The sequence below is a fragment of the Mastomys coucha genome, unplaced genomic scaffold, assembly GCF_008632895.1.
Source record: "Mastomys coucha isolate ucsf_1 unplaced genomic scaffold, UCSF_Mcou_1 pScaffold1, whole genome shotgun sequence".
In the NCBI taxonomy this organism is placed as follows: Eukaryota; Metazoa; Chordata; class Mammalia; order Rodentia; family Muridae; genus Mastomys; species Mastomys coucha.
In genome coordinates, this window is record NW_022196891.1 from 35951758 (window position 1) to 35965809 (window position 14052).

Sequence of the window (14052 nt, forward strand, 5' to 3'; positions counted from 1 at the left end):
TACAGAATAGGAGAAATCTAGCAAAGACTCTTTGTACCTGTATTAATATCTAGAATATTTAAAGAACTATAAAAATTAAACACCAAAATCCCACAGCCAACAAATACAGTAATGAACTGACTTGAAGGTTCACTAAAGAAGAAACAGAAATGGCAAATAAATGTATTTAGGAGTGTTCAATATCCTTAGCCACAGGGGACAACAGGTACTCGATCTACCTTGTGTGCTGACTGTAGTTAGGCATATTTCAGTTACAATCACTGCAACGTGCCTGTGCAATGGAGATGTGGTTCTTACTTTACAGATTAGTTCAATTCACCTGGGTAGGACCAGTCAGTTGTAACCTGTTTCTTAAACCCCTAAACTGTCCAAAATAAAAGTCAAAGTCTCCTTTTCAATTTTGTCTCCTGCTTAGATGAGACATAATGCATTTTGTTTAGCAATGCTTGTTAACACAGGCTTGGCACCACACTAACATCACAGCGAAACCAGCCAGGATCTCTTCCTGTCCTCAAAATCCTCATCACAATGTTGATGCCTTCCAGTTTTGCCTCTGTATACCATGACTGCCGGTCTTCAATTACTGCAGCTGATACTAATTTTAATAATGACAACAGTGACTGAACAGAATTGGCCTCTGGGACCATTTCCCTCTCTATTTAATAGGAAAGAGGACCGGCTGAACAGTAGTCATGTAAGGAGTTTAGTAGGGGCAAGCTTGGCAGCTGATTTAAGTGACAGTCACTTGTCATTTCCGGATGCCCTTTGTCCTCATGGTGATTATAGAAGCCACATGAGAGGCCGCTGGCAGGAGCTTTTCTGTCACTCCTTGTAAACATGCACCAGATGTGTCTTTCACATGAGCTGTCCCAGGGCCACAGTTCCTCTGCACAGGAAGTAGGCAGGTAGTGGTCACTTTATGCCAGAGAGCAATGCCTGCATGTAGCTGTACTGGAGCCTCTGTGACCCTCACCTGGACCTGAGAGGAAATTCACCACTCAGAGGAAAATTGAGCATAATTATGTGGTACATTAATAATATACTAACTGTTGTCACTATGCACATAAATACAGACTACTCAAAACAAGCCAATCACAGAAGCACTTACATTTGTCTTAGTTACTTCATTGAAAAGAGTGGTTATGTCCCGGTCATCTACTACTGCACAACAAACCCCTGGAACCTCTAAGTTGTTGCTTTAAACAATGGTTGCTTCGTAGGAATCTATAATGGCTGGTTCACTATCTGACTTAACAGAGTTGGCAGCATGACTCCATGCCCACCCCACCCCTCTTTTTCTTTCTCTCTCTCCAGACTTCTTTGACACATAACAGGCAGTCTTTAGGATGCCTACCATGAGCTGCAAGGCTCTGGTGCCTGACCTGAAGGTGGTACAGGACCACAGCATCATGTCTAGGCATTCTGTTGGCTCAAGCAGTGGAACAGATCACAGACCCAGTGTGAATTCAGGAGGATGACAGGCTCCACCCCTCAGGGCAAGCAGGAGATGAGTGAATGGAACCCACCATCCTAATTACGAATTGCAAAAGAGGCAATGTGAGCTGAGGGGTGCACCATTTGTGATGTCAGTGTTGGACTTCTGGGTTTAAGGTGAGGTCTGCCTTCTAAAGACCATTTGGGGCAAATACTTATAAGGCTAATTTGTTAGGTCTGCCTGCGTTGAATATTTTTACTATGTGAGAAATCACCGTGTTATGTGTATGGAACATTTTCAATATTGAATCATTCATAATTTATGGCCATTTGGATTTGTTCGTGTTTATGTATATATGTAGGCATTGCGCTGCTGACATTAAGCTATTCTAAAGGAAAGTTAAAAACTGGGTTGTTTAACATCTTTCCTAAATGTATTTCATTACCTTTGGAGTTGGCTCTATTTTTCCAATCAGACCAATCAGACCAATTTACATCCTGTATTTTTAAAAACTCAGAAACTTGATTTTTTTTTTAAAGAGCTCCTTTTGTCTTTTCCTCATGAACCCTCTATTAAGAGGTTATAGCCCCAGTGAGATGCAAAAATAAATTATGTCTGTTGTCATGCTTTTCATGTAGACATCCACAGACATCTGTCTTCTGGAATCTTTTGCTTAACACAGCCTTGAATATTGAGGGGAAGTCGGAGAGTAGAACCCTAGATCAGCTATAGAGCTAGAAGGCACGCATCTGGAGTTCACTGGGACTTTGCTCATGACATTACAAGCTTAACGGCATCGGCACTGTCACCTATCTGTGTATTCAGAAAACACTTTCACTGAGTTAAGTCTCTTAAAGATGATGCATGTTGCTGTGACAACAAACCCCATAAAACAAAAAAGTATTTCCCCAAACAGCTACAATCTAATGAGAGGAAACAGAGTGAAAAGATGTTGTGGGGGAGCAAACAAAGCCGAGTTGGGGCTGACTGGGGCAAAGCAGGAAAGGTTCTGCAAGGCTGAGGAGGGAGGCAAGAGGAAGACCAAGTTGCCAAGTGTTCCAAGATAGCTGTTTCCAATTCTAATCTGAAAACTCAGGGAAGCTAGAGGTCAGCCTGTTGCTCTCTTGGCGGCATGAAGTGTTTGGCAGTGGGAAGGGGAAGCAACACTCGAGTGTGAGGAGGCAGAAAGGAAGAGATGGGAGACAGGAAATCTCTCCTGTAGGTACTCAGGTGACAGCAGAAGCTGAGGGGTGGAGGGTTCAAAGAAAGCCATAGCTCACGGCAGAGAATCCAGCGATTGATCCTATGATATCACACTTGAAGTTACAGGACTTCTGTATTGTGGAAAAACTGCTAATACAATACAAAACAAAACAAAACAAAAAGCTCCGTGATTGTCTGTACTGATAGATGTTGGGAAGGATGGATTCCTTCTTTTAGATTTAAAGTTTATGTCACTCATTTTTTTAGCTTGTGTCATATATATACGTATATATACATATGTATTTCCATTTTATTTCATACTATAACTGTGTTACATGCATTTCAAAACATATGTAAGACATAACCATCACAGAATAGACAATGTACAAACAGAAGGTACAATATTTTCTCCTTGGAGATGCAAAAATGCCCATGTCAATGTGGGGGTCCTCTTTAGATGCCATCTCTGTTGGGCATTATCAAAAGTCCCTGAAAAATTGACAAACAATTTTCTTACTAGGAAGTTCTGTCTAGGGAATGTCCTGACTGGGAGCAAATTTACAAAAGACAACAAACAGAAGCCATCCACCAACCAACCAAGCAAGCAATCAACTTACAGAGTGAACAACCTTAAAGGCAAGCTTGGACAGGAGAACAGCTCTATATCAATTTTATTTGTTATGGTTGGGTCATGTTTTAAAATATACATTCTTCTCACACCTTTCTCTAAATCCACAATTGAGGGAGGAAAGTGTACTCTCATGGCTACACACAATTACACCGTGTATATGTGTGTGTGTGTGTGTGTGTGTGTGTGTGTATGTCTTCATGTTTGGGCACACATGTAAATGTGTGTATATGCATGTATAGGCAAGAGGTTGATATATAGGGTCATCTTGATTCACTAATTGCCTTTCTTACTGAGTCTCTCACCTGAAGCCAGAACTTACCTGCCCTAACAGTTTAACAGGCTTGCTCCACTGAGCCCTGATTATCTCCTAAGGCCCTAGGATGACAGGCAGGGGCCACACTTACCTCACACTTATGTGGATAATGAGGACACAAACTCCAGTTCTGACACTTACACAGCCCTTGCTTTACCTGGCTAGTCATCTCCTCAGGTCCCATTGGAATCTTTTACCATATGACAGAAGATTCATAAGTAAGGTGAACATGGTCGGACACATATAATCTTGAGGGTCCATATGATTTTGAGGACAGCTTGGTCTATAGAATGAGTCACTCTCAAAAAACAAACAACAACAAACCAAAACAAAACATAAAGCCTTCTCTATAAAATAAAAAGCGAAAGTTGTATTCTAATTTTTCTGCTTGGTTCTACATAAATAATGGAACTTGGCAACTAAGCATTTTATGTGGATTACCCAGTAAAGGGCTTAAGGGGAAGCCTCTGGAGTTTTTTTCTAAAATAGTGTGTTCTGTCTGGAAGATGTTTTGCTAATTCTGAGGCTGATAGGCATGACCCAGGGATGCTCTTCTGTGGATGGATGACATAACTAAACAGTGATGTAAAGTGAACCCCCATGAAGGTCTATGAGGTGTCTATGAAAATCCTTCCACAGTTCCAGATGTAAGTATCTCTAGTGATGTAAAACCATCTTCACTCGGACACGACCTCATCTATTCTTCCCTGTTCTGAGAGGAGCAGGGGGCTCCTAGATGAGCCTTTCCAGTGCTGGGGGCGGCACCCTACTCCACATTTCCACTCGAGGGCCAGCCTTCTCCTGACCGCTGGGGCTGTAGGTTCCTTGAGTCGCCCTTTTGTTGGAGGCGATAAGAGAAGCAACCGCAGCAAGCAAGAGGATGAAGAACAGGGCCAAAGTTCCGGAGCCAACAGCGGTGAAAATGCCCATGAGCCTGTCATCAGCCATCTGTAAGGATTGAAGGGATGGTTATGAGAGTTCTGGAGCAAAGGCTCATGCTAGAGCAGTAGTACTTTGGGCTGGGTACCAAGGAGCTGGAGCTGCTACTTTTCAGCAGTGTAATAAGACCAAGGAGTTCCAGGCTTTTCTGAGTCTCAAGTCATGCTCATGCGCAAATGGTGGCCTACCTAGGCTTTAAGGCCTGCTGTGGAGAAAATGGGTGTGAAATATTTACTGTATTGACTCAGCGTTGTTGTCTCGATGACTAAGATCCTTCATTCAAAGAGAAAAAGACGGAGCCATAGATGTGCAAACTCATCCTAAATTTATTGGACTGTGTGTGACATTCATGATTTGTTCCCTCCCTTGTTCGAGCTTGTGATTTTGAACCAACAATATGATTGTTTTAAAGCCTTTGGGAGAAAGAGTAAATTAGCTAGGTCTTGAAGAACACATCCCTAGAGAAGGAAGACTGATGGGCTACTTTCAAAGTCAGTTTCTGAGTCATTTTGATTTGGATGTGATGTAACAACTGATGTTTGTAAAAGCAACAGGAGGAACCCTCCCAGAAAGCAACCGGGCTTTCCTAGTACACAGAGGTTCGATTAATTGTCCGTCGCGGTGTTTGTCTCTTTAGCAAAGCAACAACCTTTTGGTTTAGCAATAGGTTACAGGAATATGCATAGAAATATTAAGGAGAGAAGCAGCACTATGCGGATTGTTTAAATGATGTGTTCAGAGTTCTATTTCTGGCAGTATAAGCGTAGGAATAAGCTGTTTTGCCTTCTCGAGTTTCATTTAGCCATCTGTATGATGCTTATCTGATTACTAAATCAACAGAATGTTACATATGAAGACAATGTTTTAGCATGCTGGGCAATTTAATACCTTAACTGTCTTTAATCATTTTTATTGCTGCTATTTTTCCTTCAGAGTTTGGTTCAAATAATCATACAATTAATACCACACAGTAAAGTCCCCATAATATAATCTTTGATGTAGTTATTATAAACCATGCTTATATGTGGTTTACTAGCTTTTCGCCCATTCATCAGTATGTATCAATTATGGAGGCATATATAAGCTAGAATATAAAAATACAAATATATCAAAGCTGAATCTAGATCTTCATTTTTGAAGATAGGAGAAAAGAACCACATTCACTCATATGGGCATATGATTATGGTATATTACAAATGTATATTATGAGTGTCATGGATATTAAGTGTAGCGTACTTGGGTTTTTCTTTTTAAAATTGAAATAAAGTATATGGTTGTTCTTTGAAGGATGAGGGAATATTCAACTATTGTAAATAAAGAATTTCGTTTAAATGAAACAACTTGGATTGAAATTTAAAAGTTAGACTTAAAAAGTCTTTGGAATTGAGGGGAGACCAGGGAGAGCAAAGGTTGCACATACATATGTCGGTCAGGAGAGATTATAAAACTCAGGAGAGATTATAAAACAAGGAGATAAATCCTTTTAAGCAATCCAAATGCCACCCAAAGATGCCACCCAAAGTCAGTGTTTGTCCTGTGGTCACAGAGGAGCCACCGATTAATGATCTTCAAGCAAGAGCTCGACAAGTCTGGATCTGTGGCTCCTATAATGGGGGGTGACAGGAGGTTGGGGTGGGGGGTAGAGAAGAAAGAACATAGGAGAAAAGACTGCATTGTAATGATAATACATGACCTTGATCTAAACTTAGGGAAAAATAAGGATGAGAAGGGGGGAGAGAGGAGAGAGAGAGAGAGAGAGAGAGAGAGAGAGAGAGAGAGAGAGAGAGAGAGAGAGAGAGAGAAATGGAAGGAGCAGGAGTTGGGAGGTAGAAGGTGGAAGAGGTTAGGCAAAAGATCAGAAGCACCTGCAGACCAGCATGCACCCCTTGGCAGTGTCCCTGGGGCTTTAAGACCAAGCCCTCTTCTTCAAAGGGTTGCCCTTACTGAAGCCACTCAGTCGTGGCCTTTTGGGAGTAAATTGCTGTTGGCTGGACAAATGAGATGGGATGCTCATACCCACACAGACAGGAGACAAATCATTTTGTTTTCTTCTGGTTTTTGAACATTTCTAGGCTTTTGTGTGTGTGTGTCACTACAGAGGCTGATTGTACTGGGGAAGTGGAAGCCCTACACCCTAGCACAGTATAGCTGGAGAGGGCAACAGGGAACAAGGGCTGAGACCTCAATGGCGCCCACACTTCACCGTGCGGTCAGAGAACTGACCTTTGTGGCTTGTGATCAATCAGGACCTTGTCTGTAGTTCTCTCACCAGCCTGAGAAAAGAGGGGGAGCGATGTCAAGAGCTGAACTCTGGCTACACCTCTGTCACTCTAGGCTGAACACTGACACGATTAAGAGGAAGAGGCTAGGCTTGGATTCCTGGCTCTGCCTCTCATTAATGTGAATATCAGCAACTTATTTCACAGTTGGAGAGTCGCTTCTTCACCTCTCGAGGTGGGTATTGTTAATGACTTAAAAGTATGGGATTAAATGTCATACAAAAAGCCTAAACTGTACAAAGCATGACTACATGATCTCAATAGTCATGAGTAGACAGAGCATATTACTGGTCATGATCTCCAGTTCTATTGATTTGTGAAGGAGCACCTTGCCACTTGACCATGAAGACCATCTAGGAACCTAAGCTGCTACTCTAGGCCTCCCGTAAATATTTCGATGAAACCATCCCCCTGACTCTGTCACACCATGGCCTTAAGCATGGGGCTGAGGTGAATGGCATTTTCAAATTGCATTGAAGACTTTCTACTTTTGAGTTTCCATGACTGAAGGGCTACTTTTTGCTCTGTTATTCTTCAACAATTCTTTACAAATATAGAACCCAGATGGATTTTATGATAACTCGAACTGCACTGACACAGGGACTCATGCTAGAGTTGGCCAAAAGATAGGACCAGAATGGCAGAGACAGGTCATGTTCTAACACTGGGTTTGTCAACATTTCCTAGAAACGGTATGTCCAAGTTAACCATAAATTTTAAAAAGACTCTATAATAAAGATTACTTTTCTAAAAGATATTCATCAATCTATAGTCCATTCTCACATTGGTATCTTTAAAATGTACACATGTATGGTATTTATGACTAAACCATGATTACCTTGAACTCTCTACCCTCAGAATGAAATAAAGAAATGCTTTTTTGTTTTGATTCCGAATGTCTTGGCTTGGTTGTAGTCAAAGCATTTGGGAGAGCATGAGACAGTAAATATATTAGAAGCAGCCTTGAAAAAACTATAAAAGCTTAAGGATTTATATGAAGACTTACCTCACACTTGCAAAGCACTGGAAGTAAAAACTTGCAAGCATTTATTTAAAGTGAAAAGAGTCACAAATGGATGCTGTTAGCATGTAGGTCGTTCTCCCAAATGTGGAACTTAAAAAAGCAATCACAGTTCCAGCTTTTTCCTGGCCTCCGTTACACTCACCTCTAACCTGACATCTGCCACATGGAACAGGCACTGCTTGTGAATCTGTCCCCACCCCCATGGACTGCCACTGAGTGGCGATGATTTTTTTTTTTTTAAATAAACATTGTGGTTAAAAATAGTGATGCTATTTGGCTTCTGGAAAAGGCAATAATTTACTCAAATTCTTCTTGAAACTCAGTTACATGCCAGGTAAGTAGGAACATACAGAGACAGGTGAATGAGGTGTGGGGTTTGTGTGTTAGAACAGAAACTGTGTCACTTGATGGCAGTCTATGGTACAGCTTCTTTCCGTGAGTTTTGGTGTGTATGACGGGTATATTTAAATGTTACAGAAATAGCCATAAAACATTATTATGTGAATTGGTGATTAGTGGAAAAATTACTTTCAACAAGAGTTTTCAAACACCACTTAGAATATTTATTTGTATCTGCAAATAAAATATAAAGGCATCGCTTCAACTCTCCTGCCAAATTAAAGGAAGAGATAAGAATAATCCAGCTTTAAGACTTGAGAGAGCAGCTCCTGGGAATCCCTTCTGTAACAATTAGATCCTCACTTTATGGATGGTAAAACACTCCCACGCAGGCCTCAATCCCTGAACTGGATCGTATCAGTGAGCTGCTAGAAACAGACGTTTCCATAGTAATGCTGACGGGGCCAGAGCTTTGTTTTTAAAATTATTATTGTGACAGCTGCCCATTTTCAACCATAAATATACTGTTCACTTTATTGCTCGGAGGTTGGGGGGAAGAAGGTACTTGAAAATTAAAAGGAAGAGACTAGGGAACAGCCCTCAAACAGCAAGGTGGGGATTGAGCCAGGTGTTCCTACTACAGAATGTAAGACTTAGTTAGGAAAGAGAAGAAAAAGTGGCCCCAGAGAGCTCATCCACCTCTCCCTAGGAGCAGCCATGGTGGACAGTAGGCAGCTGAGGAAGGATGACACTTAAACTGTACCCACATCTTTCCCAGGTGGGTCTGCTGCTCCCTAGGATTGTTGAGAACATCTAAATATCTAAATGTTCCTCTCCTTTCCCCACAGAACCGTGTGAGAACGCCATTGGCAGCTTTCAAAGTCCCTCACCGGAGAAATAGTCTGTCTCATAAACTCTCACCGCACACTTGCAAGTCTTTACAGCTCTGCTGCTTGGAATCAGGATTACCCAGGAGGTCGTGGGCAGAGGAGAATACAAGGCTGAGATAGGACAGTGTAGGGAGACACGAACTGGATGGCAGGGACCTTTCCATGAGTGTCTGTGCCAGGCATTAACCGATGGGTCTATATTAGAGGCTGTATGGAAACACTGGGAATCAATGAGAAAAATATGAACTGATCCAGCACAAAGTTAACCCATTACCCCAACGGTGGCCTGTTTAGTCTTGTGGACTTTCAGGTTAAAAAAAAAAAAAATCTCACACTTGCTGATTTGGGATGTGCTGTGATGGTGACCAGAAAAGGAACATAATTCTTCCTGAATTCAGCAAACTGAGTTTATGCATGAGCTCCCTGTAAGCACAGGACTGCCTGGCGTTTCAGGGCGAATCACCATGACTGAAGTTCTCGCGATGTTTCCTGCCTCTTTTCAACTTTAGACACAGAAATTGGGCAAAAGCCAAAAGAAGCTAGAAGTCTGAAGAACATGGCTTTCCTATTTTACTTTCTGGAAGCAGGTGGTATGAGCAATATCATTTTTTTTTCCCTTGGAACACAAGACCTCATGAATAAAAATTATCTCTCCTCTCAGGCAAAAACCAAGTTCCAGCCCTCCAAACTCACTTAGCTTGCAATATGCTTTACAAATTTATTGGCCAGAGATAATAGCTCACTATTTCTTTTGACCTTGGGTTGGGGGGGGAGGGTTGCCAGATGTTCCCTCCACAAAAACAACCTTAATTCTCCCAATATGCCAATGGCGATGGAGGTGTAACTATTTTCTGTTACCCTTCCAGGGCAGCCTTTCCTGGGGTTACTGTCTTTACCTAAGTTAGCTTTAATCTCTCAAGTGCATGATACTGTGGCATCTATTCACTGTGTACATTTCCTGCTGCCTTTGTAACTCTGCTAAGGTACAGATGCTTGTCTTACTTCACTCTTCTTTGCTTCCAGTGTTATCTTCTCTCCCTGATGCTCTTGGAACAGTGTCTACCTCTCGCTCAGATCATGGTCACGTGACAGGAAGGAACAAAGTACTGGTCCGCAACAAGCTCCTTTGAGCTACTCACTTCCCAAACACAGGACCTCTTTCTCTTGGGGTTTAAATCTAACCAAATCCTTAGCATGCACATGGCGCTCCACAGGAGGAGGAGACAGTTTGCTTTGGCTCCCAGTGAGGATTTCAGGGAATTAATTCCTGGGGTGCTGGTAGCAGGGGAGTGGCGAAAAAGGAAGGAGATGACAAAGATGGCTAAGCCACCAAGAGGACTTGAAGACTTTGTCTTTGTGAAAGCAGGCATGAGCTTTCTAGTTAGCATTATTTTTCCCGCCCCTCATCTTCCAGCTGACACAAGTAGGAACTCCTACCGAAGACTGAAAAATAAGGAAGCTGCCACCAGCAACGGTTTCCGAGAGATCTGATTACTTCTTTTCATCTCCTTTAGGCGATCTCTCAAACCGTTACATAGGTCCGTGTTGGTCTCGGAAGAGCTTCCTTTCTTGTCTCTCCTCTGTGTGTCCTTTCAGAAGTCAGTGTTTGCTGATGAATGATCCAGAGTGTGGAGGATGCAGCACTATGAGCTGCTAACACTTAAGAGCTCTCTACCCCATTCCCTCTCATCAGTTCTCTGTGGTCAGACCCAACTCTGCTTCTGTCTCTTCTTCATTCCCATAAACTCGGCTTAGTAAATGCTATCTTTAAACATAGCTGAGTAATTTATCCTCCAGCTGCCTTCTCTTCCACGATAATTCAATTGCCATCCCTATAGCACATAGAAAAAAAAAAGAAAAAAACACCGAAACAAAAAACAAGGCCAGACCTTAACAGACTCAGGAGCCTGTGAGAATTAACCCACAGCACACCTTAGCGTAGCAAATCTAAATTGCTAATTTTAAAATCTAGTTTCTCCACATATGAGTCCTTTTTTTTAGTTTTGGGGTATCACTATCTCTGGCTACAGCCTAGCCAGATACTCTTTCACAGTAAAGCAACTCTCTATAGTTGTCACATCAGAATCAGGAGTCATCTGCTGGTGCCATTTCCAGTTTATCAGAGAGCACAGCATGACATGATTTCAGTCAATCCCTCTCCTTCTTAGAACATTACTCATTTGTTCTACTGCTCACAGGCAAAATTCTACCCCAGACCACTATGTGGAAAGGGTATCTATTTACTCTGGAACTTTCCAATAATACAAAATGCAGAGCTTTGCACAAAGTGGTTGATCACTCAATATTGACTCACAGCTGTAATGCTCATCGCTCTGCTTGATGTATTCTTAAATTATCTTTTACATGTAAGAAGAGTTCTACAGCACTCAGAATGTTTAAGGGCAGGGTTATTTACTCATTTGGTCATACAGTCCCTCTTTTGCATTTTTACTGAATATCTCATAAGCTTCAGAGATCATGTAAGATATTGGAGGCAGAGAATGAAGTTGTAATAATCATTGTCTAAAAAAAAGATCCTCACTGTTCGATAGTTCTGTGTGTTGGAGGTTCTGGGGGCAGGGTTGGGGGACAAATTCACAAGCAATCAGTGTTCTGAATGGCAAATGCTAGGCTGGAGGTAGGTCTGTAGAATGCTGAGGAGGGAGGTTGAGCTTATAGTGTGGCTTTGCTTCCTCAGAGGCAGTTGCTGAGAGAATGAAGCAAAGCCCTTTAAGCAGAAAGAAATGCCATGATCCTGTTCCTTTAAGGAGAACAAGAAACATGGCTGTAGTACTGAGACATTTCTTTTTTGTTGGTGAAAATGTGCCAAAGTTAGGCAAGTCCCTCTGCAGAGCCACAAATGCGGAATGGAGCAGAGTGGCCCCTTATTTGCTAGAAAGACATTACCAATCTGTACTGTCTGGTGGTCTGTATCAACTTGACTCAGTCTGGAGTTATCTCAGAGGAAGGAGCTTCAGGTGAGGAAATGCCTCCATGAGATCCAGCTGTGGGGCATTTTCTCAGTTGGTGATCAAGTGAGGAGGCCCACTGTGGGTGATGCCATCCCTGGTTGTCTTGGGTTCTATCAGAGAGCAAGCTGAGCAAGCCAGGGGAAGCAAGCCAGTAAGGAACATCCCTCCATGGCCTCTGCATCAGCTCCTGCTTCCTGACCTGATTGAGTTCCAGTCCTGACTTCCTCTGGTGATCAACAACAACATGGAAGTGTAAACTGAATAAACCCTTTCCTCCCCAACTTGCTTCTCGGTCATGATGTTTTGTCCAGGAATAGAAACCCTGACTAAGACAGCATCCTAGGCATAGAACAATTTGTAGATGTTACAGGCAGCTCTTTTTGCTCTTCCTCAGTGAAGTAGAGAGGAACTTCCTGTACATTTTCTCCTGTTTTACTTCTTAATCTATACTGTCTATACCAGTTACTTGAAACATTGGCTTCATTACTCCGGTTGTGTGTGTGTGTGTGTGTGTGTGTGTGTGTGTGTGTGTGTATGTGTGTGTGTCTGTGTCTGTGTATGCCAAGAAGTCTTCTCTTAAAATTGATTTTCTTTATAAACTACATCTTCCATTGTATGTAAATTTTAGGAAGTGATCAATAATTATGCCAATTTATTTTATACATAATCTCAAGAGTTAGGACATATTCAGTGGCAGATGAATTTAAAAGGCAGAGAGACTCTTTGCCTTTTAGAGATTCTGAGGTGCTTGAGAACAGCTAAGTGCAAGTAGTTTTGTTCTGGATTATGGAAGGAGGAGACTTAAAAAAACCACTATTAGGCAACTGTAGAAATCAAAATATGAAATGTGTATGAAAACTTAAATTTCTTGGATATAATACCAGTGTTGTAGTTGAAGAAGGAAGCCCTCCTTCATAGAAGAACATCCAGGTGGAAAAGTGTGAAGCCGGCAGCCTGTACTGCTTGAAAATCAGATGGATGTGTGCAGAGAAAGCTTTACAAAGGAAGCAAAATCCCACAACTTAGTTGATCTCAGTGAAGGCTCAGTCGCCCCTGCACTTGGTTGATCTCAGTGAAGGCTCAGTCGCCCCTGCACTTGGTTGATCTCAGTGAAGGCTCAGTCGCCCCTGCACTTGGTTGATCTCAGTGAAGGCTATGTCGCCCCTGCACTTGGTTGATCTCAGTGAAGGCTCAGTCGCCCCTGCACTTGGTTGATCTCAGTGAAGGCTCAGTCGCCCCTGCACTTGGTTGATCTCAGTGAAGGCTCAGTCACCCCTGCACTTGGTTGATCTCAGTGAAGGCTCAGTCACCCCTGCACTTGGTTGTTCTCAGTGAAGGCTCAGTCGCCCCTGCACTTGGTTGTTCTCAGTGAAGGCTCAGTCGCCCCTGCACTTGGTTGATCTCAGTGAAGGCTCAGTCGCCCCTGCACTTGGTTGATCTCAGTGAAGGCTCAGTCGCCCCTGCACTTGGTTGATCTCAGTGAAGGCTCAGTCGCCCCTGCTCCTTCATTTCCTTCTGATTTTCTTTAGATTCTTTTTTTTTTTTTTTTGCTCACACTCCCAGATTGGAAGTGTAATATTTTAAAAATTAATTTTAAAGTGGAGATTGTACCTCCAACTTGAGTTCATGCTTCTCCCATTGCTCTGTCCCTACCTCTTCTAGACCTTGCTCTTGCTCAATGCCCTCCCCTCTGTGCTTTCATCCCATGGGGAAAGCATTGTTCTCACTGATGGACAATCCTCCTATGGGCAGTCAAGTATGGATCACCTTGCGTGTCCATTGCCCTTCTTACAATAAAACCTGTACCTTATTCTTTTCTCATACATCTTTCTCTTTCTTTCTTTCTTTCTTTCTTTCTTTCTTTCTTTCTTTCTTTTAATTTTCTTCAGCAGGCTGAAAGCTGCTATTAATCTTTTTTAACATTATACAGAGAGAGTAAAAAAGAGCCAAATCTCTGGCATCCTCCTGGCTTATCACATATTCCTTCCGCAAAGGTAATCTAGTCTGTGTCATTGTATTTATTGCCC

At 42.2% G+C, this 14052-nt stretch overlaps 1 protein-coding gene across 2 annotated transcripts in view; it reads right to left on the reverse strand.

The window, feature by feature from the left end:
- Nucleotides 1–2762: 2762 nt before the first annotated feature.
- Crb1 (crumbs cell polarity complex component 1) overlaps nt 2763–14052 on the reverse strand; it is a 175534-nt gene continuing 164244 nt past the window's right edge. For both annotated transcript variants that reach the window (XM_031384157.1, XM_031384176.1), the window contains one exon: nt 2763–4530. In XM_031384157.1, the coding sequence (XP_031240017.1) occupies nt 4315–4530 (216 nt within the window). In that variant the 3' untranslated portion in view covers nt 2763–4314. The remainder of the gene's footprint in view (nt 4531–14052) is intronic.